This window comes from Haliaeetus leucocephalus, unplaced genomic scaffold (genome assembly GCF_000737465.1).
Source record: "Haliaeetus leucocephalus isolate CR32 unplaced genomic scaffold, Haliaeetus_leucocephalus-4.0 Scaffold210, whole genome shotgun sequence".
NCBI classification, from domain to species: Eukaryota; Metazoa; Chordata; class Aves; order Accipitriformes; family Accipitridae; genus Haliaeetus; species Haliaeetus leucocephalus.
This window is the reverse complement of record NW_010972646.1, coordinates 723,573-751,305: the sequence shown is the minus strand read 5'-3', so window position 1 is coordinate 751,305 and position 27,733 is coordinate 723,573. Positions and strand designations below refer to the sequence as shown.

Below are 27,733 nucleotides of genomic sequence, written 5' to 3'. Positions count from 1 at the left end.
GGTTAGAGCAAAGCCTGCGTCAGGCAGGAAGAGCCTGGCACGGTCCAAAATGGAGCGATCCCCAGGCTCCACAGAAGGGAGGCTGGGGTCTCTTTCAGCATCCCGGTGCAAATGATCTGCTTTGACAGTCTCCCGCGCTGGAGAGCCTGGTCTTCCTTCACTCAGGACCACTCCACACCTTCCCCTGCAGCACTGCGGCTTCTGCCTCGTGCTCGCCTTTAGTGAGGAGCATCCACAGAGTGCCACACTTTCCTCCTGAAATGCTGTCTTTTTCCTTTCCTTTTATTTCTCTCCCCCCCGCCAGCCCCCCCAAGTTTTGAAGACTCACCAGGCACCATTCCTGTCAGTGCTGGAGCGGAGTAGCTGCCCTGTCCGGCAGGCGGGACGTGCGGAGGGTATCCTGGGAGGGTTGTGCTTGCCAGCTCACGACCTGAGGAATCAAACCAACAAATCACCACGTGAGCATTGCGACGAGCGGACACGGTTTTACATCTCCCTGAGCGCCCAGAACACAGCCATGCATTTGTCATCACTGCTCTGCGAGGACCAGCGTGGGATTTCCAGCCTGGCAGGGAGGGCAGGCACAGTTTTGCTTTCTCTATGAGCTGCCACAAAGCTACGATGAAGTGAGAGACGGGAAAGGGAAGAGCAGAGGTCTGCAGGGAGAGGAACGTGCCCGCCTGAACTCCAGCTGCTCGCCCTTATTCCCAAGTTCCTCCAAAGCCCAGATTTGTAAAGTCAGAAACGGCGAAACGTGAAATAACACTGATCTTAATGACACTTTCCCAGAAAACTCTCCAGAAAATCACAGTGCACAGGCTGACGGTTTGCAGAGATCTAAATACAGTGCAGGACATATTGCTTTCATCTCTTATCAAAGCCAGTTAAAAAGAAGAACAAACGCAAGACATTGAGACATGAAGGCAGTTTAAAATATACTTTGCTGTGGTGCCAGAAGAAGGGTCAGATTTGCAGACACAGCCTGATGTAGTGCTCTTAGACCACAGAAACGTGGCTTTTTATTCAAGTACCCACAGGTCTTCCATGGAAATAACCCACCAGAAAGCAGGCAGTGGGATGGCCCCCACCTCCCTCTGCCCCTGGACCGGGGGGGCCGGGGTGCCCTCTCTTCACCCCCCCTCCCAGGCACAGCTCCCAGCGCTGCCAGCAGAGCAAAGACGGGAGGTGCAGACAGCACAGCTCGCAAAATGCTGCAGAAGTGATATCCCAACCGTGCCTAGATCCTGCTCCCACGTGGGGATCCCAGGATAGCCACCATCCCCACAGGCTGCTGCGGGAATTTGGGGAAACCACTGCCTGCTGTGGCCACAGGTGGCCCACCAGGAGAAAGGGATGATCTTGTCATCCCACCACCAAGGAACCATCCCTCACCACAGGGGGAACGCTGGAGCCCGCCCATGGTCTTCTCCTGGATTCCCACGGCATCCTTGGGCAGATCACTTATCCAGGGACAAGCCGCCTTCAAAAAGCGCTCAGGCGCCTGATAGCCTCTATGCTGGGACACCACGGAGGGGTCTGCAGCTGGACATCGGGGCTGCTCTCCCCTCCTCATGAGCATCACACGCTGCTCAGGCCACCGCTCTGCTACAGGGATCTGTCCGATCCACCAAGGGACCGGTGCCCTCCGCCGTCCTGCCAGCTCTTCCAGAGACTGGGAGGAATGAGGGGACCCTCACGGCGGGGACTGGTCCCTCTGGCCAAACTGAGGGTCTGAGGCAGCAGCACAGTGCAGGCACCGAGCTCTGAAAAGCTGAGTGTGCAGCTCAGGTTAGAGAAAGGGACCCTGGGCTGCAGGGAGCCCCTGGCCCTTGCCCCAAGGATGTGCCCCCACTCCTCTAACCTCTGGATGGCAGGGACCGCTCCGATTCCAGCTGGCTCCGAGCTGCTGTTGGCCCAAACCAGCCGGTTCGCCAGCAAAAGTCACTGTGAGCGCAGGTTCCTTCACCAAAACATGGCACGTCAGATCAACAAGAAAAGTTGCAAGATTTTGCTGATTTTAGCACCACTGACGAGAAGAAATGCACAGAACCTAGTGTTCAGATCGTCTTCTGTAGGCATTTGATTTTATGACGGCATTTTTTTCAAGTCTCTAGAGCTTGGAGAGGTTGAAAGTAAATGTTTTCCCATGAGCCAAACCCATTTTTTAACTTTTTTGGTTGGAAGAGATTTTGAGCCACGATTTCATTTTGAAATGATCTAAAAATAAAATTTTAAAATCTTTCTTTCTGCGTTATCATCAAAGAAATGAGACCTCATCTGATGAGACGAGAGACAGGAACGCGAGTTATTGCAAATTGCTGCTCACCACCCCCGGGTCATGGCCACGAAGGCTGCTTCCCCCACCGCACCCGTCAGACGAAGGGGTCCGTGCCGAAATGCTCCGGCAGCGCCTGGCACGTGGGCATAGCTGCAGCAATCTCTCAGCACATGCCCCACTTTCCTCAGCACTCTGCATCCACAAATCGGGATGCGCGCCATTCCTCTCAGGCCCTTCCTACGGAATATTTATGGTGCATCCACATCCTGAAAGAATTTAACGTTCAAAACAATTGATTAATTTGCTCTCCAGTTCTAGGGGGAAGCCAGATCCCTTACGGAAGGGCATCATGAATTCTAATTATTCAATGCAGGCAGAAAATGGCTCTTTTAGATTAAAATGTTCTCCCCTTGTCACTGCCCTGCTTCCCACTCTCCCGCACAAAATTAAACCCCGATTATGTCATCTCTACAGGCTAGGGAAGGCAGGAGCATCTGCGATCTACTTAAATTTGGTCGCAGAAGCGAAGTTCACCCTCAGCACTGGCAGGAGGTGCTGTCCCTTGACTCAGGGCTGTCCCTAACACAGAAGAACATGACCTCCGTACAGGTACCACCACCCAGGAGCCCTCCATAGACCCAAGAAGGGCCACCACTGCTCTTCCCTTCTTCAGCAGCGTAGTGTCACCGTGGAACGGGCTCGACTCCTTGTCTCCCAAAGGTGCCCAGGTCTGTGGCCCAACAGGAGAGCTTCCCCTCCCGTCCTGTTCCACACTGACCACTCCCCTGTCCTCAATGAAAAAAAAAATTGCCTTACAATTTTTTTCGATATATTGAAACATTACAACATCTTTCACTTTCTCCAAAGCCACCACCATGTTCAGCATGGTTAGGATCATCGTCATGGGCACTGAACAAAGTAGCCACCACTGCAGACACCAAGAAAAGTAGCATCTCAGCTCCTCCATAAGTCCAGACAACATCATTCACGGTCTGTTCTACAGGTCTGGTCTGGTTTCCATTGCATCCCATTTCCAAGTCAAAAGTTCTGGCACTTGCCAACAATGTTTATAGCAGCGTCACTGCAGCCAGGTCTCAGGCACGGGCTGGGAGGTGGCCAAGGGGGGCTGGCAAAAACCAAGGGCACAGTGGCAAGTGCTGCAACCCCACCTTGTCCCCTCAATTGCATCTGATGTGCTTCCCCCTCAAATAAAAAGGGGTGGAGCATCTCTGTCCTGCAGGAGATTTTCCTCCAATACTGGCAAGTTTCAACTGCACTGAAATAATTTATTTCAGAAAAACATTAATAAACCTGGCACAAAGAGAGGGTAAGAAGCAGCCTCCACCCCGGGTGTTCCCACCCTACATGAGCAAAGCAGCCAAGAAGAAATGAACACCTGCAGTTTAGCAGTGGGTCACAGAGACATAGAGACCAATGTCCTTCAAGACACACTTATTCCCCAGTACCTTTGGTTTGGGCTTTCTTAAGGGCATTTGAGATGCCTAAAGTTGGAGATGGGGCATGGGTGGCTGTGGGCAGAACTGCCTCTCTCCCTGCCTCACTGGGCTGGCATCGTGCAGGACAGAGCAGCTCAGCTGCCAGTTCCAGCCTGCAGAGAAGTATGACCAGAATTTTCCAAGAACAACTTCTGCTAACACTACAAGGCCACTGTTTGAAGCTTCAGGTACCCAAATACCTTGCCAAGTCTTGCCTGGAGTGGCCTCCCCATAGAGAGGGGGGTAGCCCCAGCAGTGCTGCTACCTTCAGCAGTATCTGCTGGCTTGCGACTGGCACACCTCCGTGATGGAGGGAGAACACGGCAGCTCTCGTGCCCCTTCAGCCCGGAGAAGGTGTCCGGGCAAAGGAGACCCTGCCTTCTCTTTCACCCTGCCACCTCCTCCAGGCCACCTCACTGAGCTCCTCCATGTCACTGGAGAGCATCTCCAAAGAGCGCAACAGCAAGGCGGCTCAGACCCATCACTCATCCAGCCTCCAGAGGAGAAATATCTTAGATGAGAGGGTCTAGAACACCTGTGCGAGGGAGATTGTCTTCAAAACAAACACCATATACCATGCTGGTGTTACTGAAGGTAGAATAGGTCCACGTTCTTCGAGCAGGATGCAGTGAGACTGGCAGTGTCCTTCCCAGGATGGGAAGCATGTTCTTTCCCCCATCATGGCCAGGTTCTGATCAAGCTCTGTCTCCTCCATAGGTCACCTTGCCACAGACGCTTCCCACCACACCAGCAGAGTGAAGCTCCATCCCTTTGACTACAGCAGCACCTGGGACACTCCAGACCCAGGCTGCCAAGACCAGCAGGTGAGGATTTGGAGCCTTCAGCTGGAGGCAACATATTCTGGAGGCTCAGGAGAGCATTCAGCAGCCAGGTGTGATGCTGAGGAGATGGGCTGCCACCGCATGAGCACGGTGTGCTGCTGGTGCCACATGGCACACCACTTTCTTGCAGCATCCTATTTCTACAAGCCAGAGAGCAAAGTGCACCATTTACCAGGAGAGAAACTAAGCCAAAGCCTGATTTGAAGTAGGTTGACGGAGACAGGGTAAAAATAGTAATAACACCAGAAGTGGTGTTTGCGCAAAAAATGTGAGCGCAGGATTATCTGCACTCCATAGCCTTTGCCACAGCATCACACAGTACAGGCAAATAACCCCTCTTTGAAAAGCAAAGATGCAGAGCAGAAGAGACCTGAGGTCGAGATGACTGGAGAAGACTCCATCCTGGAGATGGAGGTAAGGAGCTCATTTTCAGTTTTAAGTACTGCTACAGACAAGCTGCTTTCCCTCTCCAAGTCCCAGCCTTTCCATTTCTCCAATGGAGAAAAAAGTTCACCACTTCTCCAGTGAGCTGCTGTTGGTCTGAGGGATTGAAAGTGCTGCCTCAGGGTAAGCAATGTAACGTTTCAAACACTTTTCCCAACCAGCTGTATTACAACAAGGACAGAGCGGCCAAGCAGTCCCTCGGGTGGGCAGGTAGCAGCAAGGGGTTATCAGCATTGCCTTGTGATGGTGTGGAGCTGCACAGGAGGGGATGGCATGGGCACAGGCAGGGGTAGGGCCCTGGGTACCACGCTTCCCTGCAGGAGCTCACAACTGTCCACGCCACAGAGCCAGGGCTCCTGCGGCAGTCTGAGCGCCGAAGCACTTCATCTGCAGGACGGTGCCTGTCCACAGCACTGGCACTGAAATATTGCAAGGGTCGCAACACCCAGTTCTCCTGCTCCAAGAAAAGTGGTCAGCCTGGAGTCCCAGCTCCCCGCAAAGCCCCAAAAAGCCTCTGTGCAGCCACTGCTGCTCTTCGGGATCTGCCTGTGCCGCTGGGATCACGCATTCCTCTGGGGCTTCCCAGTGCAGGAGCAGCACGGCAGAGCTCCCGCGCCTGCTGCGCGCCGAAGCGCATGTGCGTGGCGAGGTTGCCTGCAAATAGGTCGCAGGCTGAGGGAGCACATCCAACTGAAAACACCCGATACTGTGCCAGCGAGACCCGTCTGGAGAGGGGCTGGGGCTGGGGACCACGTAGCTGGACAGCAAAGGTACCCCATGGGATGGGGGACCACCAGTACCGTGCCTGGCGTCGGGGGGAGCAGAGCAAATGCCTCTCTTACAGACGTTCCTGCACATACACAATCATCATGAGCTCGCCCTAGGGATGAAAAGTTGCACATCATTTCCAGTCTTAGGCATGTCCCTGCCAGAATTCATCCCGCATTACTCCGAAAACCAGAATATGACAATGCTGAATAATAAAAATATCAGCTGGCACTGCGGGACCAGAGGGCGCAGCCACATGTCAAAGTGCTTGGCTCTGCACACAGAAGATACGCAATAAATGTCCAACCCTCCATTCACCAAGAGCTGTCAGCACACTCGCACTGAAAGCAAATTATCATTTCTCAAAAAAAGTGCAAATAAGTAATTTTCTTCCATAAAAGAAATTATTTTGCAACCAGCTGCAGGAGAGGTCAGCAACACCCCGCTGAGCAGACGTGGCAAGCAGTGCCTGAGTGTCGGCAAATGTCCCCGCTGCAGGACAAGCTGCCCAAGGCTGGCTGGGGCAAAGAGCAGCATGCAGCAGCAAAAGACTCTCCTGTCTCCAAACCATGGTGAAAAAACCCGAGGGAGTGGTTTAGAAGCATTCTTCAGTTCATCTACCTTTTTTCAAAAAAAATCAAAAGGCAGCAAAGAGCATTTCCAAGTGTGTCTTTGTATACTACTGTGTGTAAACGTGAATCCAATTAACTTCAAATTTAACTACTAATGAAATTATCTCATTTTGCTATCAGCTCAGCTCTCATCCATGGCAGTAATTAACCACTGGGGGTTGTCACTCCCAGACACATGACACGAGGACTTCCCCAAGCTCAGGTGCTTCAAACCCTTGCAGAATTCATTACCCTGACAGTGTGAAAACCCTTCACTTTCAATACCACAGGGCACCAACATGTTTTTTTGCCTTTATCTAACTGATTGCCAGTAACAGTATGAAAGAAATGAACCCACTGGAGAGGTAATTAATTACTGCAAAGGATACATTAGAAAATGCAGGGGGTTCAGGTGGTGGGGAGGGGGCTTACAAAGCCCCTTTGCTGCTGCCTCAGAACCATCCTCGGCAATAGCAGGGCCAGTGATTTTCCTCTCCAAGAGACGCTGCAGGCTGCACCGAGGGAAACCGAGCCTTCACCCACCGCTCCATGCTTACAGCAGACGGGAAACTGCCATCAGCTCAGGAGCGTGGTCAACGATTAGGCAGTGCACGGGGTTAATGGGGTAATCCCACCTCTCCAGAGACAAAGGTTCAATGCCAACAGGTCGGCAGTGTCAGGAAAGCCAGCCTGGTGGTGCTGCCGAATCCCCGTGCACGCTTGCACTCATTGCAGGCATCACCCCAAGGGGTTAGCCCGTCTGAAATGGACATCCAAGGTAGCAGGCACCCCATGGTAGTGCAGCATCCAAGGTAGCAGCACCAGGATGCTCCAGCAGCAGAGACCAGCATCTCCCCAGGCTCCATCTCACGTGCCCACACCCTCTGCACGGACCCCCGCCAGACCTGCCCACCTGCACAGAGCGGAGTCCCCCCCGCCGCTCCCCAGCTTCACGCAGAGGTTGCCATCTCACCTGACTCTTCCTGTCTTTCCGGAAAACTATTTTGAAAAATGCAAGTTTATGCTGGGCGAAGTGGAGATGAAGAGATGCCACCACACCAGCATACTGCAACCTGCCCACAGGATCACGCGAGGAGCTGGGTGGGCGATTCCAGCACTGTCCCATTTGGTCTGCAGGTCCGCATCCCCTTGCCCGGCAGACCCGCACGTGAGGAATCCCGATCCTGGCTTCACACAGGGATGCTGTGTCATGACTACAGCCATGCACCAGCAGAATGGGCAAGCCTGTTCCGAAAGGCAGACAAGTTGGATGGATCGGGCTCGGATTTCGGCCGTGCTCCCTCCGAAATGACCTCGCGCAGTCTCCAGGATGCCACGGCACGACGGGAGAAGGACGGTGCCTGCCCCTGAGATCCAGTTCCTGGCCCTGGCACGTGGCACTGCCTTCATTAAGTGCCTGCAAATGTCGGTAGCAGAGGAAGGGACCTGCACGGGTGCTGCTCTGCTGCCAGGACCCCCGGGGACTGTCCCGCTGCCCCTCAGGAGCCACCACGCATCGCTCTCTCCATCGACGGGCTTTGGCAGCCTCCCTGCCGCGCCGGGCACTGGCTACCCCAGAAGTGAGGGAGTGCTGCCTTACAGCCAGGAATGCATTTGCTTAACACTGGAGAAATCAAAACCAATTAATTGGCAGAGATGGTGTTTTAGGAGCCGCTTCATCTCTGGGAAGCAAACCCAAAGTTTCAGCCTATTTCAGTCAAACCTGTTACCAGAACTGACTTTTCCTCTGAAAAATCCAGCTCCCGCTTAGGAAAGCTTTCCTTTGCCCGGTGAAGAATTTGATAATGCTATCCCTGTTGTTTCAATCATTATCCTAAAGAAAATGCTTTGGTCGAACACACACACAAACCCATTAACAGGAAAATGGCGAGCTCCATCACCGGGCTCCTGCTCCCCCCGTGCCTGGGGACACATGTGTTACACCCAGGGTCTGCCCAGGACAGTGGCACAGGGCAGCGGAGCACCCCAAAAAAGAGACAAGCATGTCTTAAAAAAAATTATATGGCTTTATCACGTACGAAACGCTGCTCCACGTTCGGCACAACAGCAGCGTGGCACGTCTGTGGTTACTGCCTCGGGTCCAGAGCCACTGTGCACGTGCCCCAGCGTTCGGTCCTGCCCTAACACAGCTCGGACTTTGCACCCAGCTGATACATCCCACCAATGCCCACGGGATCGCATCTCGCCCTGTTACACTGGGAAAGGAGATGCCGCTGGCACAGGACCCTGACACACCGAAACACCGCTCTTAATGAATAACTTCCCTCCTGTGCTCATCTAGCTCTATTTGTGGACATCAAACCTAGTGCGGCATGCTTACTGCGATGAGTTACCTCTCCTGCACCTAATTAGAGGCAGATAAAACAGTGGTAACACACAGATCACCTGTAATGATTTTGCTGACTCGATTATTCTTCTGACAATTAGCTCTGGCTGCCAAAGCCTCACAGGAATGTCAAAGTCTACTTCCTACAAAGCAGGTAATGTCACAGGTGTGACCATGAAATCAATAATGAGGCATAGCTCTTGCAGAGGGCATCCAGGTCAGATGGAACAGCCCTTAAATTAAACATTGATAAGCAGAACACAATTATCCATCATGTTTAAGTGCCTGCGTGAAATTAGCAGCCAGGGAATGGGAGCAGTGGGGAAAGATTAGTGGAGGAGGTATTGAAATGCGCAGTGGCCACCGTGACTGGGGCTGCAAGGGCTTGTGTCAGTGGCACCGTAATCTGCTATCAAAGCCATAAAATTCAGATTAAGCACACTGCGCTGAAACAGGGGTTGCAGATGTGGATCTATTTTTCTCCTCATCTGCAAGGCAGCGGCAGATGTCTGAAGGAGTCCAGAGCTGCCCTTCATAGCAGGTGTCTCTGCTACTCTTCCCATTGACACAAGTATGCTTTCAAAAAAGATGCAGGGCAGGGAAAAGAAAAAAGAAGGAAGAATGGTACTTTCTGGTAGAGAAAAAATGCAGTGGAGAAGTACAGATGAATACTCCAGTCTGTTTTCTCTGCAATTTCAAAGCAAGAGCCCTGGAGCTGCAGAGTGCTCTGCCCTCACCCTTGTCTCTTCTGGACAATCTCTTCTGGCTGCTGCTGCATAAAACTCCTGTCCCTTCTTCCTTGCAGCCATGGAGCTCTTGCACCCTATGAACAACCCAACAGTCCAGCTTTTCACATACCTTTTAGGGCAGCTAGTATGAGAAAGCTTTGTCTGCAGACTTGAGCTGAGTTGCACCGTCATCCACCTGCATCTTTGACATCTACCGGGGTCTCTTTCCCCTCCCGTAAGAGGTGCAAGGTTAGAATTCCCCGGCTTGACCCCTCATTTAACACACACACACACACAAAGGATTGGAGGGGACGTCTGTGTGGAGACTGGGAAAAGATACCCTAGGTGGACAACATCTCTGCAAGAACCCACCTCTTGTGTGGCCAACAATAAACCACATATTAAAATACATCAGCGTCATTTAAGCTTTCCCTGGCTCCCGGTAAACCTTCATGCCTCACAATCTTTCTCTTTGTCCAGCTTAGTGTGGGCTAGCAGGCACACCGGCTCTCTGGGTGCAGCAAGGCACAGCGTGGATGGGTCTCAGGTGCCCAGCTATGTGTGTGGAGGGATGTAGGGAAGCATGGGGGACGCATGGAGAGATGGAGAGCATCCCACCGCACTCCAGGTACAAAACACCACTGACTCCACAGAGGACAACTCTCTGTTGCTGGCACTTCATCTGTCGAGGGAGCACCGAGAGGAACAGAGGGCAGACAGAGGTGAGCACGAGAAGGATGAGACCTTGTGGGAGGACACGTGGTGGTCTGGAGGCATTTTATCAACATATCTATTAAATCCCTTCTGTGGGGTCCTTCCCCTCCTACACCTGCCTGGAGAAGAGCAGATTTGCAGCAGGGCACAAGCAGCACCCTGCAGAATAGGGTCCTCCAGGGGATTCTGCAGTTTGCCTGGCACAGCCTGCAAGTGCCACACAGGCACGCATCCCTGCACGGTTCCTGCGTGCTTAAAACCTGTGAACAGGTTTACTGAGGAGCACAGTCATTCCCAAACGAGGGGACGAAATGGCAGCTGCTGGGAAACCCCATCCACAGCCGGGGTCACCCTGCTGACAGCACCAACGCACCCAGCGTTTGCTCAAGCGTGGTGATATTCGGGGAAAAGGATGCTCTGATGCCATATCACTGCAGAAAAATGAGGCTCAGCAGCACTGGGCAAGGGCACGGCTTTCTTAGGTAGCCAAGCCGTGATCTCCAGGTTGAGGATGGCAGGAGGTGTGTCATCCATGCGGTGGGACCAACACAACCTGAGTGCTGCACAAAACGGGGTCCTGACTGGGGTGTCTCACCCGTCCCCACCAGTGCCATCAATGGCGTGTGTGGGCGCTTGCTGTTGCGGCCCCTCGCTGAAAGCCACTGCGGGCTCCAGCCAGCGCTTCCAGTTCTCTTGATTCAACATCGGCAATGTCAGCTCATTAAATAAAATTAGGGGAAGAAAAAAGACGAGGAAAGCAAAGCAAGGGCAGGCGGGCAGACAAGCCGGCGTGCCCAGCTGCGCAGCTCAGGGCAGGATTGTGCCGGGCAGGCGCTGGGGCATCCTCCGGCGTACAGAAAGGAGGACACGGCAGACCCCATCAGGTTCACTTTTATGCCGGAGCCAGCCAAGACCTTTTTTAATGAAACCTTTTCATTAAGAGACAGAAATGCCCCAAAAAACTTGAGCTGTGGAAACCTGGAGTTTATGCAAGCAGAGAGGCTGTTCATTTGGGCATTTTAACTCCAAAAGCTTCTGGGGAAAGATTTGAAGGTGTTAGAACATTTGATTTTCCTTTAAAAAAAAATACAAAAATCTCATTCTCAAGTTTGGAATGACTTCGATATGTAGAATGTAAGCTACTGAGGACAGATACAAAAAATGGTCCAAATAAAAACAAGAGGTGCACACTGCTCTGGGCTGGTTTTACCCTGTTCACTACATTCAGTTGTTAAACCTTCCTCAGTTCTGGGTTTTTTTTTTAATAGGAAATAGACCTGAAAAAATTCAAAATCTTGAATATTTTCACAGGGCAGGAAAAGCCATTCCCTCCGGTTTTAGTTTTGAGTATGGCTCAGCATATGCCGCCGGCCGTGGGGTCTGCAGGGCTCCGCCACAGCCAAGGGAGGTTAAACCTTGCGTGTGCTCAGCCTGATGGGGACCCAAAAAAGGGCTACGGGGCACAAGGACCTGGCAGCCTGAGCTCGGCTAAGCCCCCACTAGCTTCGATGCAGGGCTCAGTCCCTCCACCAGTGTGGAGGAGAAACATCTCCCCAGACCCCAAGTTTCAGGAGCAGAGGAAGGTGGCTTGTCCTGGCCCCGACAGACAGGGTCTGCCGATGGGCAAAATGAGATCTCAAAGACGAGACCACCACAAACTTAACATTGAAATTCATGGAGATATTCAAACAAGTTTTGTGTATGGTCACTTCTCCTCTTTATATGGAGATAAAGTGTAAAGGTGAGAACTGGCATCCCTCTGTCCCAGGTGACAGTGAGGAGGGGACAGAGAATTTGCTGAAAACAACCTGAAACGGGCACGTCTCCCCATTTGCATTTCCATGGCTCATAATGCAAGACGGGAAGAGGCAATGTTGCAGACAATTAGTGTGTGGGAATTCACGAAGCAGCATGATGGAAACCAAGCCAGCTTCCATGGGCTCTGGAAGGAAAACTGACCAGGGAAGTGCAGCCTGGAAGCACGGATGCACAAAGGTGTACATGGGACAGAGACATGCACAGACCTCTCCTCCAGCTCTGGTCATACCACTGGTTCCAATTATACCAAACTGCAGTTTTCACTGTTTCAAAAGGGATTCACTGCACATCAAGTGCTCTGCTCAGCAATCTGCGTTAGTTTGGAAATGACATCAAGTGTTGCCTTCAAAGGCAAAAAACCCCATGTGTCTACTTATCTGAGAGACCAGTTAGCCTCCTCCTGTCAAACAGACATGTTAAAAGGGGAGAGAAAAGAAATCTCACATAAAAATAATGGGCTTACCACCATGGAGTATCTTAGCCTAGAAAATATTATTTTTTGGACAAGTGCAGTTCATCGTGCAGTGTATTTTACAAGCAGTAATGAAATGAAATTTACTTTAACATAGAAATAATAAAACCAACTTTAAATAGTTCAGGACTTAAATAAATGCAAAAGAAACCAAAATCAAAAGAAAAAAAAAAATCCCAGACCAAAACACCTCTTCCCGCTAAAATGCAGAACGTGCCAGTCTGGCTGTTTTTCTGCTGCTGTGTAACATGCTTCTGCATTTTATATCCCCTTGCATCTCAGGTCTGAACGGCCCTTACACACCTCACAACCACTGCCAAATTAAAGATGGTTTTTCTCATCCTATTATTTCTAAAATGTACTCCAGCCAGCACGCTACATGCAATGAATGAAAGAACTAGGAGAATTAAACCACGCAATGAAACAGCTTTCTGACGAATAAAGCTATGGAAATTTTAGGCTCCATTTACTTCTCAATCTAATTTTGCCCTCCAATGCACATTATGTCTGAAATGGGATCTCATGTGGTTTGATCAGTGCTCTTAACGCATGCAGAAGCAACATATTCCCTTTATTGTTGTTTCCTTTCTGCAGCACAGCAATACTTCTAATAAGAACAGCACAGCAGGCTCCGTGAGACTGTCTCTACAGTAATCATTGTGCTGCTGGAAAGCTGCAAGATGACCAAGAGGATCGGCAGCTCAAAAAGTTTGTGGTCCAAGGGATCCCTGTTCCTGCAAATGCAGAGCTAGCTGTTCAATACACTACAAAAATTGTGAGAGCAACTGAGTTATCACAAGATGTTTAAATGAAGTACTTTTTCCCTTTGTTTCTTTTCCAGTGTTTGAATTTTTGCATACACCCAGAAGCTATTTTTCAGCCTCTCTTTGCAACCAAGAGGACTAGAAAGCTAGTATCAGTTTGTGAAGAATTACAAATTCCTCTCCCTGTAACAGGACTCCAGATTCTGGAGCTACAAGAAAAAAATGCTAGGAGCTACAGGATGAAAACAAGAGCATTGGTAGCGTTTTACTGAGGAGCCATGGATGCTCCTGAAAACCAACGGATATGTATGGCCTCCAACTTCTCCCTCTTCAAGAAATGAAAATCCAGCACGTTTTCAACCCCACACATTCAGCTTGTTTAGCAAATACTTAGCAGTTAACAAGAGGGACACGCATCTCAAAGGCAGCCCTGAGGAGGGCGGGTGGTCCTGCATACTCGCTGTTCTCCAATTCACTCCTCAGGTCCAAAGCCCTTGCTCAGGCCACGAGCTGTCCTGAGAACGGAGGAGGTGCTCACAAGGGAGAGCATCCTTCATTAGGGCTAGGACCTGCAAGATTTACTCCGGACACCTGGCCAAAAGACCCTGCTGTCCACAGGCAATTCGGACGCAGCAATCCGGCGTACCTCCCGTGCCCATACCCGGCAGCGCAGCCGGCAGCCACCTCCGAGACATTGCCTGGCATCGCAGCAGTGCTTGAGGAAAGGCACGGTGACGGTCCCTCTGCCAGCGCCCGCCGACACCGCCGCTCCCAGAAGAGCATCCGAGGACGGCGGTGGTCACCGCTGCCTTCTTCCCCCAGGCACCGCTCCTGCCGGGACCGGGGATGATGCTACCCTGGGGGACACCAGGCTGCGACATGAGCTTGCTGGCCAAACCACCCAAAAAGGCTCTGCTGGTACAGGTGTCACTCCGGACTGTATCCAGCGGTGGGCGAGGAGCGGCAGGCAGGGCAGCCCATCTCCTCCTCCCAGCCCCCAGGTCCGAGGACTGCACATGGGGGGCTGTGGAGGGTCCCAGAAGCCAGGCAAGCCTGTGTTGGCAGGCTGGCGAGCCCCGGTTCCCTGCCGTGACCCACTGGGCTGGGGTGGTGTTGGTGGGGAAGGGGCTTCGTGCTCCCCAGCCGGCTGCAGGAGAGCAGGCGGGTGGTCTGACAGCAGCCCGGAGGGACCCAGACAGGCGCCTGGGCGAAAGAGGAGGACGTGGGTTTCCAGTCGCCTTGCAAAGGACAGCAGTGACATCCAGAGGGCTTTTGGGAGCAGTGAGAGCGGGAGGAGAAGCCCAGGAGCCACGCGAACCTGCCTCGGTGCGAATCCCGCCAGCCCCAAGCCAGACCCTTGACACCCTTCACCAACACCCATCCCAAAAACTGAGGATGCGCTGGTGGGTCGCATCGCCGCTCGGGGCCACGGTGCGTCCAGCCTGGCTCAGGGCACGCTACGGCCAGGAGCACCCGACAGCGGTGGGGTACCAGGGGCTGCCAAAGCTCGGCGAGATGCCAGATGATCCAGGGCTTCACCATCCCACCTCATCCCATCCACAGAGATACCTCCCAGTGCTGGGGAGCCCTGCGAGCACCGACATGGGTGGGCATGACCCTGCAGCCCACCAGCACATCCAGGAAGGTGAAAGAGGGGAGTATAACAGCGATCAGTTATTCAGCTTGCTAGATAAGCACAAAGCGGGAAAAAAAAAACCAACAGCTTCCACCGGTCTGTTTTGCAGAGACGTTAAATCCATGCTGAAATCTTCCATCTCACAAGAATCAATATTTATGATCTGCATCTGGAGTTAATCTGAGATGGAGACATTTCCAATCTAAGGATCACTGCTAATGTCATCAGCAGTTTTCTACTCCTCACAGGAAAAATATTTACACCCTGGATTTTAACATCTTCATTAGGGCTCAACAAAGTCTAGATCAGCAACCCAGGTGTGATTTTTCTGATATTTCAATAATGTTATTTTTATCCTGGAATAAGATGAAAAGCTGAAATCAGGCATTTTACCTGGATTCTGTGATGGAAAAAGTGAAGCTGTGGAAATGTTGACATACTTGGGTTTCAGTATTGTTCCATCAATATATTTTTAATTGTCAAGATTGACATATTTTATTCTCTTTAGTTGAAAGAACCTGAAACACTTTGTTTGAAATCACTTTAGGACAAAATTGCGTTGTTCACCTGCCCTGTGAAGCAGCAGGACCAAGTTCATATTTCCAAGTCCCACCTCTTTCCTAGCTGCCTGGTGGGTAGATAGCATCTCCCATAACATAGCCAGATGTGTAGCTCAACTGATGCACCAGGTAGTTCAGAAATAAAAAAAGATGTATGTATTACTTTATGGAAAGTGTCCTCCTGTGGGTTCAGACCAGAGGACAGAACGAGATGTGGAACTGCAAATTCCACAGAGCATGAAACACAGAAAAAGCTTTACTATTGCGCTGAACATACTTCATCTCTGCCCAGGGAAGTATCGGGCTGGCCAAAAATGCTCCAATGTGATTTTTCTGTCAAAAAAAATGAAAAAACGTCCTCCCCGCAGGACCGCGCAGCCCCTCCTGCCGCCCTTCTCCATCCCTGCCGTGCGGCTCGTGCCTCACCCCCAGCGTGCGCGGAGCCCGACGCATGGATGCTGAACGGCGACGCGGCTCTGGCAGCGCCTCGTAGGTTTGTGTCTTTGCACCTTCCCCGACACGACGAGGTCCGACGCTGAAATGTGGCTTCCCGGTGCCCTGGCAGAAACCGCCCCGGCCGTTTCTTCTGGCCGAAGCGGGGGGGCTGCCCTCTCCCCACCGCCAACAGATGCTATTTGTGCCAACGCCAGTTAGTTTGGGGTTTGTGGCTGAACCCAGCTGCCGAGCGAGCAATGCAGGCAACAAGCCAGCCCTGCCTGCGTTCTGCCTGCGCTTTGCCACCAGACGCTTGTCCCTCGCTGTCACCCGGGGAAGGAAAAGCTTTGCCAGCTGACGGCAGTATCAGCCGTAAGAGGCAGCACCACGTTGCTCCTCCCTGCCAAAACTACAGGTGCCCTGCCTCATTACACCGGCGTCAGTAAAACGCAGTTAAAAAATGCAATTAGGATATTTAGGCATTAACCAACCCGCCTTTTTGAGGGGTCTTGCCTCTTAAGAGCAGCTGACGGGATTTTGCTCCCAAGCCACAGTGGGAGTTTCCCCTTCTGCCACGTTCAAGCAGGACCAGAGCTGCCCCACCAACGCGGCGAGAGGAGCAGGGGATGCTGCAGCGGTGCCCAGGGTTGGGTTATGGGGCATCTTCATCCACCCTGAGAGCTGGGGGGGGCTGCACTCCCTGCCCAGGTCTGGGTGAGATGCTCAGGGCATGCCCAGCTCTCGGCCATCACCCTTCGCGTGGGAGCTCCCCCTTCAATTTTTCCCCTGCCATGCCCCCCCCTCCAAGGAGCACAGCTGAGGACGGCGAGTGGGGAGACAAAAGGGGGTCAGGAGAGGGGCCAGAGGAGGTCCCTGGCCCACGGTGCCCGTCATGGCGTCAGGATTTATAACTGTATTAAATGGCATGACAGTCGGCCACGATAAATCAGCTCCCCTTCTTCCCAAATCACAGACAATAAAAGCTTTGGCAGTGAAAGTCATTCATCATCATAAAGACTTGAGACGTTCCAGCCATCAATTTCACTCACATCCTTAATACACTGGAGAGGAGTGGTGGAGTTTTAGGGGGGAAAAAAGAGAGGGAGAGAAGAAAGGGAAAAATAATTAAAAGAAAACATGAAGAAAGATTGGACAGGGATAATTACAAAGGTCAGAGAAAAGAGTCTCTTCAGGACTGCACTTTTGATGATGGGGGCAGAGCTGCCCTGCTCTCTGCGGGGCGTTTGTGATGCTGAGCAAAGCTGCAGGGCATCGCTACCACCCCGAGGGGTCCATGGGGGAAGCGAGGCTGGGAAGGATGCCCTGGAAGGATGTCCAAATGCCGTGCTGCCTCCTCACCCTTATCCAGAGCTGCAGGTTCATCGTGCATCTCCCCAGAAAGAAGGGGCCAGTGCGCAGCCACCCCTCATCCAGAGGTCTGCTGCAGCGAGGGGACCTTGGAACGGCCACCACGGAAAGGGAGCGCTTTGGTGAGGATCTGCAGGCAACGCCTTGCGGACGTAACCCTGCTGTCTATGAACCCTCAGGTGAGATGATGGACCAGAGCATTGGCTTTGCATCACTCCAAGGGGCCAAGCGTGGGACAGGCACCGCTGCCCGCCACATGCTGGCCAGGGTGGAGAGCCGAGCTGCTGGGGAGGCAGCTCTGATGGCGAACAGATGATGGGTGCGTTTCCAGGAACCGCAGACAAAGGGAGATGAGACTCAGCGGATGAGCCCAGCAGGGTTGACGGGCAGCAGAAGGTACAGCGCAGCCCCCATCAGGGCTCACAGGGCCACCTCCTGCTCCTCAGCCACCACCACCTCAACAAGATGAGGTTTTACTGAGTCCGCACCATGCTCAAAGGCACTGACGAATCCCCTTCACCACTGCTTCAGTACCAAAGCCATGGTTCGTAACACGCCCAAGGAGCGTCGCAGAGCCACTTTATCCACGTGACAGAAGGGCCCACCAATATCCCACTCATATCTTAAGACCTTAAGAGCTTCTCCCATTAAAACCTGGGCTGGTGAGACTTGCAGGTGGTGAACACCCGGACAGAGTATGGACAAAATTTGTCTCCTGAGCAGCGAGCTGCACAAAGCAGCCTTGCGGCAGCGCATCCCCAAGCCTGTTAAGCAGCAACGAACCCTTATACAATGGACAAGGGTGCGCCTGGCCGTGAGCTGGTGATCCCACCTCCGCAGGACTTGATGCACCTCCCGCAGCCTTGCGCATCCTCACGGCGAGAGGCCACGGCAGCTGCCTGCACCTCTCGTGCTCTGGGCAAGGCAGCCGGGGTTGACAATGCTGCACAAACAACTGACCGCAGGGCGAACAACGGGTTGCACCAGGGTGGACGAAGCCACGGGGATGCTCTGGCGCAGGACGTGGGAGGCGCGTGGAGCATCTCCTGGTGTGACCCCAGCAGCCGCCGGCAAAGAGGCGAAGCTCTGCACCCCAGCACTCCACACGTGTAGGTACAGTGTGTAATGTATGGGACACTTGTCCTGTATGTCCCTGTCCCACAGTTTATTGCCAGTGCCTGCTTGTTCCTCTAAGAGCTGCCCTTTGCTTGCTGGGGAGCGGCCAGTGCAGCTCCATAGGGAGAGATCGGCAGGGAGACCTGGGGAAATGCTCTCCAGCCAGCTCGGGGCCCAGATGCAGCTCTACCACCCGGGCTGGTGCCTAAACCACCAGCTTGGCTGCCTCTGCACCAGCGTGGGACCAAGCCAGACCAGGATGCTTTTGGGTCTGCCTGTACTGGCTAGTGTAGGCAGGTCAGGCAGCACAGGACACAATTCTGCTCGGTAGTGAACAGCTATCAGACCAGTTCAAGACTACATCAGGGTCTGGAAACAGTTTGTATCCGTATTCCATCTTTATTGTAATATTAACAAGGACAGAAGGAGCAAAAGCAAGCCCTCTGTTTAGCATCAAAAAACCAGACTTGCTGACAAAGGGAGTCTCATCCACATCCCCCAATATCCTACACCTCTAATGTACTTTGCAATTATTGCAGCTGCAGCAGCATCTGCTGGCTTCCCACCACGCTCTTCCAAACCCTCCATCCTCCTGCAGATCCTCAAGCCTCAATGGCCCAGGACCACACTTCCCACAGAGGATGCTCACGTCTGGGGAGGCCACCACGTCTGGACCCACAACTGCCAGGAAAAAAACCTGCTGGGGAGGGGATAACCCTTGTATGTCCCCTCTTTAGAGGGACATTGCTGATCCACAAACCTTTTTTGGGGAGCTAGTGCTCAAAAAAGGTACAGTCTCATCAGAGGGCTGAGCTCAAGGCATTTAGATTGTTGCAAAGAATGTATGATGAAAAGAAGGAAAACTCCAGTGGGACCCTGATACTCCTTTCATGCCCTCACTGAATTCACTTTTCAGCCACATCTATGTGAAAATCCCAAGTCAGGTGTCAAGTCCGTGGCAGCACAGGCAGTCCCTGTCCCTGCTGATTCTCATGGGATTTCCACAAGCGATATTCCTCACTGTTGGTAGATGTGCCAGTTTCATCAAGCAGCTCAGAACCAGGCAACTTGTATTTTGAAGAAATGCCAGTGACATTTTCTTTTTTCCACTGCCTTTTGCCTATTGCATTTTCTTTTTCTTTTTTTTTTTTATTACAGTTTAACATTTTTATGAGAAATTACATCAAAACCTGAAATTCACACATTTTTGGCTTGTTGTAATATGATGTCATAAAGAAACAATGGCCCATTACAAAAAAGCCCCAAATGGGTCTATAAAATTTCTATCCATAGACAACACAGTGTTTTCCAGGGCCAGAATTACAGGAACAGCTCTTTCAAAGAAGATAGTAGGGAAAATAAGCACAAGCTTTCCTTCCTACTCTGCACCAGAAGATGTTCCCCTTCTCCCAAAACGCGCTGCAATGTCATTAAAATATCTGGATCCTTTGGCTTTCTCTCCCCTGGCTCAGCAATGGGCACTTTTGTGAGCTCCCGACTGGGAACAGCGAGGAGCTGTCGGTGGCATGGAGCCATCAGAGCTCCAGCAGCACCAACTCACCCCCGGTCCTGGCTCTCCGATGAAGTCATCTCTGATGGCCTCCCACAGACCACAGCACGAAGCTGGGGAGCCTGTCCCCTCAAACTCTGCAGGGCTCCTCAGAGCCAAGATTTCGGGAAGCACTGACATTGCTCGGTACCTGGAGGCAGCATCACCCACCAGGCTTTCTGCTCATGAGATTTTGAGCACTTTACACTTTGCGGCTTGCTTTCTTGAGTCCTCCTAAGTTTCTCCTAGCCTTCCCCTAGATTAAAAAAAAATTTGAAAAGGCATGTTCCCGTTTCTATGTGATGGTATGACAGTGCGAGCCGATGGCAGAGAGCAAGCGTCCCCATGACATGCTCTCCATTGCCCAGCGCTGCACGTAGCCCTCAAATTGTCTCTGTTTTACCATTCCCTCCACTCACTTCCCACACTGCCTGTCTGACAACTCACCTTCCCCTGTGTAGACTTGCAGAATCTCCCAACTGGTCAGGTATCAGATGAGAATTAACTCTTATTTGGCCAACTAAGGTCACCTATCATTAGTGGTGTAGCAAGTTTGGAGGTGTCTTCAACCACCGTCATCTAAACAATTACCTCGCCCTAGAAATGGTATCTGCAGCCCAACTCAGACTGCCACTTGACTTTATTTTTGTGCTGTGCATATGCACAGATGCCAACACGTCCCTCTACCCACCTGGAAATATCATTCTGGTGGCTTGCACACACACTCTCAGATGTTTTGCTATTGTTGCAGGCCAAAAAAAGCAATTTAGGAAGCATTTATGCTAACTGGAGTGTTTTCCTTTTTTTTTTTTTTATTTCCAATTTGACATCTACGACAGATTTACAGCATTCCTCTGGCAGCAAAAAAATGCCAGGACTGAATTGGCCATTAATGCCCTAAAGCAGCGAGCTGCCCTGCCAGCTCTGGGCACCCGAAGCCCCGGCTGCTGCGGCAGTGTCACAGCCGTGGGTGAGTGTCCCCAGGACAAAAACTCCAACGGGACACGCTGCGGGTGGCACTGGCAAGGCATTTTCCACCCACCTGTGTGGAGTCGGTTTGATGCCCAATTTTTTTCAGGGCGTTTCGGACCAGGGCGAGCACCAGATGAGGCTGCTCAGTCTGTTTGCAGAACAAGCCCCAGCCCCACCGCAATCAGGACCGGTGCGGGGACACCAGAACCCTCTTGTCTTAATCCTCCTGCCATGGCTGCTCGATTTAAAATTGTATTTATTATCCATACCACAGCGGTATTGGGGGCAGGGGGAAACAGATTTAATTAATTAGAGATTGCAAAATCCTTAAGTAAAAGATGCTATGTAAATGCAAATTGTTATTATACATGCTTTGCACCAAAACATGTTTACCATAGTTAAATTCAACATTTAAATCCACAGCCAAACTCCCAACAGAGTCAGGCTGTACATCATCAAAAGAGGCAGTTAATAGCCTAGGTCTTAGTGGGGTACAAGTGGTCTCGTTTGCTTTCTCAAATGCGCTTGTTCTTTTTTAATGGCAAGATAAGAATTCATAAAAATGGAAAAATTCAACAGTGTTTCAGTTAGACTCTGTCCTGTCATTAAAAATGACACTTTTGTTTTTCAGATTGGCTGCCTTTCCACGGGAGTTTATGTGGCCTTTTTTCAAGTCTTTAACATGACAGGCCCTATTGGGAGTGACGAATAGATTATTGGAAAATGCATCTGCACTTTTATCTATTAAATGTAGAGACTAAGCTGTAAATCTAGCATTATGCTGCACTAGAAACCAGCCATCTACCAACACCGATTTGCACTTCAAAACAGTCCCACAGAAATTAAAATATAATTTGGTGATAATGTTTAAACACTGATGAACATTTCCACATAGAGACAGATTATATGACCAAAACATAATAGCCTTGGAAGAAGACTTTTTATTATTGCTATTGCACTTAGCCAACAAAAAATTTAACAAAGCATTTTTCCAGAAGAAAAAGCAATTTCAACAAAACCGAACCTTTTCTTTACTTTCTTCAAAACTGTGTTGATCTTAGGGGGAAAAAAAAAAAGAAAGAAAAAAAAAACAAAAGAATTGTGAAAATGTTACATTAGTCTTATTTCAGAGAGTTGGAACAGGAAGTATAAATTGTTCACTTTGAAACTACTTTTCATTAAAAACCTGCAAATATTTTTTAATCGGAAATCAAAATAATTTAAATCCTTTCATTCAGCTAGTCAAAACACAGCTGTAAAACTGATGCTTACCAGTATTTCAGCAAACGTCAGCTGGACAACGAGCAAAATAAATAGATGAGAGAGCTTCCTCACCCACCTACTCCACTTTCAGGCACATCCCAGTACCGGCAGACCCTCAGAAGGTACCAGTGGTCCCAGTTCCATGGACTGCAGACTGTCCTAGAGCCACCCTGGGAACAGTCCCACCAAAGAGACAATGACACACAGCTCCTACCCAGCAATACAGAAGCAGCGTGCCTACCACAGAAACACAGAGTAGCTGAGGTTAGAAAGCAACTCAGGAGTTCACCCAGTCCAACTCTCTTGCTCAGAGCAGGGTTGCGTAAAGCAGGCTGCCCAGGACCACGTCAAATTGGGTTTTCGAACATCTCCACTGCCTCTCTGAGCAACCTGTGCCAGCGTTTCACCACCCTCACGGCAGAAAGGTTTCTTCTCACGTGTAAGAGGAGTTTCCCGTGTTTCAGTTTGTGCCTGTGGCCTCCTGCCCAGTCACTGGCCACCACCAAGAAGAGTTGGCTTCTATTTGCTTTGCCTACTCTCCACCAAGCATTGATGCACATGGGGAAGGCTCCCTCTGAGAGCCTCCCCTTCCCAAGTGCAAACACTCCCTGCTCTATCAGGGCACACCATCACCGCTTCCAAGCATGCACACGAGTTTCTGGCCCCATTCCCTGCACCCTTCTGCACAAACTGCTGCATCTGCTGGCTGCTCCCGCTCTTGCTCTCTGTCAGGTGCACTCCAGTCCAGTTGCTTGCATAGGACCCGTCCTTCACATCAGCTCGAAAACTGCTTGACCCTCCCTAATCAGGAGTCAGCTGGAGACCAAAGCTCAAAGCACCCTTTGATCAGGAGTATTGTGATCAAGTGTGTTATAAGACCCCCTGACTTGGGTTATGCAAAAAGTAGATGTCTAGTCCAAACTCAATGCCCAAGCTCTTGCCTGCGGAGAGACGAAGGTGTTTCCAGACTCCTCCACCCAAAGGCTGGTGTCTAGGGTTGCTCAGATGAACCCTCCATCCATAGGCTGAGAAGGATCTGTTGCCATTCTTCTGCAGGCGATGAGCATCCTATATGCCACTTGTTTCGTTATTAAAAACCCAGTAAGTCCTTCTGGATTGCATTGAGCTAAATGCTAAATATTATCAGTGTTTAATCCTGGCAAGAGATCAGCCTGGGATTTTAGAGGAGTGGCTCTTCCTTCTTTTGAAGGCATGAGAATCCACGTTGGCTGCAAACACTGACCTGCCCAGGGATGATCCATTTTTGGCAAGGTTTCCTGCAGTGCCACCTTCTTGTGCCTGGCTTCAGAAGTGACCAACAATATCTGCCATTCAACAAAACCTGGCGAAACAGTGGCTCATAAATTGCAGTCACAGCATGATGGGATGAACAAAGCAGGATGAAGAGTCTGGAAACAGACTTCTATGAGACCGAGCACTCCTAAGGAAAAACACTCTGAGAGGCCAGCAGAGGACTGTACTTTACAGCAGAACAGTAGCAAGAAATGGCTTGTCTTTCAACACGCATTTATCCCATGTTAGCATTTTCATCTCCTAACTACAAAAATTTGACAAAATATGCAGGAATATGGAAGGTTAAACACATCCCTGTTACCTCCATGAGCCACAGATCTGTGCCACCTATGAAGAAATAACTACCTGGCATAATATACTACATCTAAGGTGTTGGATGCACCCACACTAAGGAAAAAGTCAAGCTGATCTCTCCTGGAGTGGAGGAGCCTGCTCAGCCAGATGCATTTGTCCCACTCACTCTAGGTTCAGTTCAGCCTGAAGTCTGGGATCAGTTACACCTGGTGTCTGAGTCCAGCAACCCAAGCCAGAGCAGACAGCCGTTGAGAATATCTCTCCTTTCCCCATCCCTCCAGACAACAAAGTGACTCTGCTCCTGGTTTTGTTTGGTTTCTTCTCACCTTTTTGACGTGCACACAAAATGTGCAGGAAAGCCAATGCGTTTGGCCCTACGGGACCAGTGTCTCCAAGGCTGACCCCACAAAGGAGCACATAAGGTAACACTCCTTCTGCGGTGTGGTTACAAGGTTGAGTGCCAAGGATAAGGAATAACCTGTCCGTATTTGGCAGAGTCTCAGTATCTCCCTGCACGGGTGTGTAAGCTGCAAAATGCACCGCAGCCCTGCTCATCAGTACAGCTGCAAGAGGAGACGTTTATCAGGCTGGAGTGCATCTGAGAGTGTCTTGGCAGCAACGAGGATGAGCAGGTGAGCAAAGGGTGATGGAGATGTCCCAGTGTGGGAGAAGACCAGGCTCCCCCACTCCAACATTGGCCGGTGGAACAAAACCGAAGCCCACTGCCAACGCTTTGCTCTGCGCTGCTTCTTTTAATGGAGCGATGTAGAGTTCACGTCAGGTCCCACTACGGTGGAACACACTTTTTCGGCTGCTGGGTGAGGCTGGCCGACAGTCGGTCCTGGCTCTGCTAATGCAAGCTGACTCTGCAGCCAGCCGCAGCCAGGGCTGCCCACAGGTTTGTCAATCCGCCCTCGGTGCCGTATCGGAGAGCCACACGAAGGTGTCGATTTAGCACGACTTTGTCCTCTCAAAGTGATACTGACCACGCTGAAATCAGCAAGCCGGAGCAGGGAAAATGCATCTGCAGGTAATTAGTAACAATCACAGGCTGCTTGGAAACTGCTGACTACAGCAGTAACGAGCTGGGCACATGTCATTGGCTTGTAAATGGACAGAGCACTTACAGACCATGGCAGCAAACAGTAAGGGAAAGGGTTTTTTTTTAACTTAATATTTAATGTGTTATAAACACAATGCAGAGAAATCAAGTGGTTCTCTAATCAGAAGTTTGGCTGCTGGTCCATAATACAACAGAGTTGGTGGATGAAGTGGTACTGAGAACTGTTACTAAATTTTCCTTAGATGTATTCTAGCAGGAAGTACTGGCATGAATGCCAGTGTTTAAGCAATCATTTCATCTTCGAGAAATAACCCAAATGTTTTGATCTACCAGCTTGCTGCGAAATAGAAGTTTTACATATTCTACCAACAACTGCACCAGAGGATTCTTTGCATCTCAACCCTCAACATTGCTTTGCCACCCACACACCACAACCTGGCAACAAGAGCAATGAAAGACTATGATCATAATTCACTTCAGATCTCCAGCCTCAGCTTTATTTGCATCAAATTCTTTTACAGTGTGTCTTACAGGCTTAAGACTGACAAGATGAACTAGACTTAGGTCTCTTCACATATGGCAGACCAGAAAGTCTCCAGACTTTCTCATAAAAACTGATTAAGCTTGAATGGCAGATATCAGCTATCAAAAGGACATAAGCGTTCTTGGCTCAAACTCCTGTATGTCATATTTCAAGTTCTTTATCCACAAAAATGCAGCTTTTCAGCCCTACGCCCACCAAGAGCCCCACTCTCTGTTGAAGCGTCATGCAATCACACGTTCACAGCTCTGCTTCACAAACACCAGAAAAGCTCCTGGTACAAACAACATTTCCAACCAACAGACTGTTCTGGATATTACAATTCACTTGCCAGTGTTTTAAGCAGCTCTTGGTCTCACGACAGTGAAGCTGTTACGAAAGTGTTTATAATCTGGAATGACAACTGAGAGTGAGGTCAACCTCTCAAGCCATTAGCACCACCAGACACAGACTTTCAACATTTTGAGGAGCTTTATCCAGCCACCCCTCACTTTTACAGCTCAAAACACACTACCTAGCATGACTGAAACAACTTGTCCCCCAAGGGCTTGGCTTTCAGTGTCCTGTTCTCAGTTTGCTTGGACGCATCAGAGGACAGCCTGTCCGGAGCAAGGAAGAGTAGAAATACTCAAAAAAGGGTGAAGAAACTAAAAGCAACCCAACTTTCTGAATCTCAAGAAAAGACTGGAGTTCAAGTTGTCCACTCCTCCTCCAATGAGGAGCAATTTGCAGGAGAAATGTGATCACAGATCTGGAAGGCTCAGGCTCTTGCCTGCCAGACAAGGGGCCAAGGTCCAGGACCTGCCTCTGGCAGGACCTCTCATGAATCTGTTCCTGACCACCAAAGTGGGGCTGATACAAAGCTAACCTTCTTCCAGGTGTTGCCTCCCTTATCTACCACCTAAACCCACCCACCCACCCTGGTTGCAGCTCAGGAACACTGAATCACTGAATTTTACCATGGCTTTGGTCACACCACAAATGACAAAAAAGCTCCCAGAGGGCAAAGTACGTGATGTGTTAGCAAACATTTCTTGGACCTTGCAGTCATAACCACCATTGTGTATCATTGCCCAGTTCCTTATAATTTTCAGTGATATGTACTACAGATGAAAGGCCAGTAGTAATATGCCACTTTTGGTTACAAGTGAAAAAGGATCAATAAATGTGTCTCCCTCTTCCAAAACCCCTGTCCCATCAATGAAAATAGGGTGGGAAAATAGGCATGACTGAAAAAGTGAGTTAATTCTTGGGAGAGAATGGAGAAGTCTGTCCAGAGGTATGGTGAGAAATGCGGCACCTAGTGTGTCCCCCATGACACGTCTTGCACATTACAAAGTACGGCTTACTGCTTAAACCCTTCTGCCCCCAACGGTCTGCACATCCCCTCAGCTCGTTAGGAAAGCCTCGGGGCAGAGAGCGCGGTATCATACATGCCCAGAGCTACAGCACCCAGATTGTGCCAGGGGCTTCTGGGTGCTCCCAGAGCAGGAGCAGCACAAAACAGCTGCTCTGGGTGTTAGGAAAGGAAAAGGGAGGATAACAATCAATCTTCTCCGAAAATGTATCAGAAGGCATAGGTTTTAAAAGGGTTTTGATATGCTCGTGTAAATCTAAGTTTTATGAATGCAGGTGTTAGAAAACTCTACAGCAATATCAAATTAAAGATATAAATACCTACTGCCTTGTAAAATGTGTTCTGTTATAGCTCTCACCCTGTCACATTTAAGACCAATGGCAGGTTTTTTCTAGGCTTGCTACTCATAAAGCCTGCTCCACGTTTTTGATGAGAACTAGTAAATTTAACATTTTGAACTTTTGCTCAAGTATAGGTAATGTCACCATGCAAAATCTGTAACGAGCTCCGCAGCGTCACTTCTGTAGTCAGTTTTGCTCTAACAAACGTAATCAGTCAGCTCACCAAACTCTAAGGAAGTAGTAACGTAAGAAGCACGAGAAGTGCTTAAACCAGCATAAAAAAACAACCGCTGCTGAAGTATCAAATCAAAACAACAGCTTTTGGCTGAACCTCATATTGGCCAGGTGCAGATCTTGGATAGGCAGTTTCTTAGAAGAAGACAGAAGTGAGGAAGCACTCAGCTTCTCTATCATCTTCTTGCCTTCCTAACTTCCACTCCTTGATAATGCAACCCAGTAATTTCCTGCTATTTTGCCTCCCCCTCAAGACACAGGTCCCACCAGTTCCCATCCCGCACTGTAAGCTGCAGATGTTCCCAGCTGGGAGAGCCCCAGACAGCGATGCCCACAGCACCCTCTCGTGCGGTCCACGGTGCTGCTGGGCTGCGCTCATCGGCAGAGCACAAGTGCCTCTAACAGGTC

General features: G+C 50.5%; 1 protein-coding gene across 4 annotated transcripts in view; it reads right to left on the bottom strand.

Moving 5' to 3' along the window:
- Positions 1 to 27,733, bottom strand: part of PAX5 (paired box 5) — a 135,091-nt gene that overhangs the window by 31,576 nt on the left and 75,782 nt on the right. For 2 of the 4 annotated variants that reach the window (XM_010566428.1, XM_010566430.1), the window contains one exon: positions 329 to 430. The exons of the other annotated variants lie outside the window; for them this stretch is intronic. In XM_010566428.1, coding sequence (XP_010564730.1) covers positions 329 to 430 — 102 coding nt within the window. The remainder of the gene's footprint in view (positions 1 to 328; positions 431 to 27,733) is intronic. 4 annotated transcript variants of the gene reach the window in all.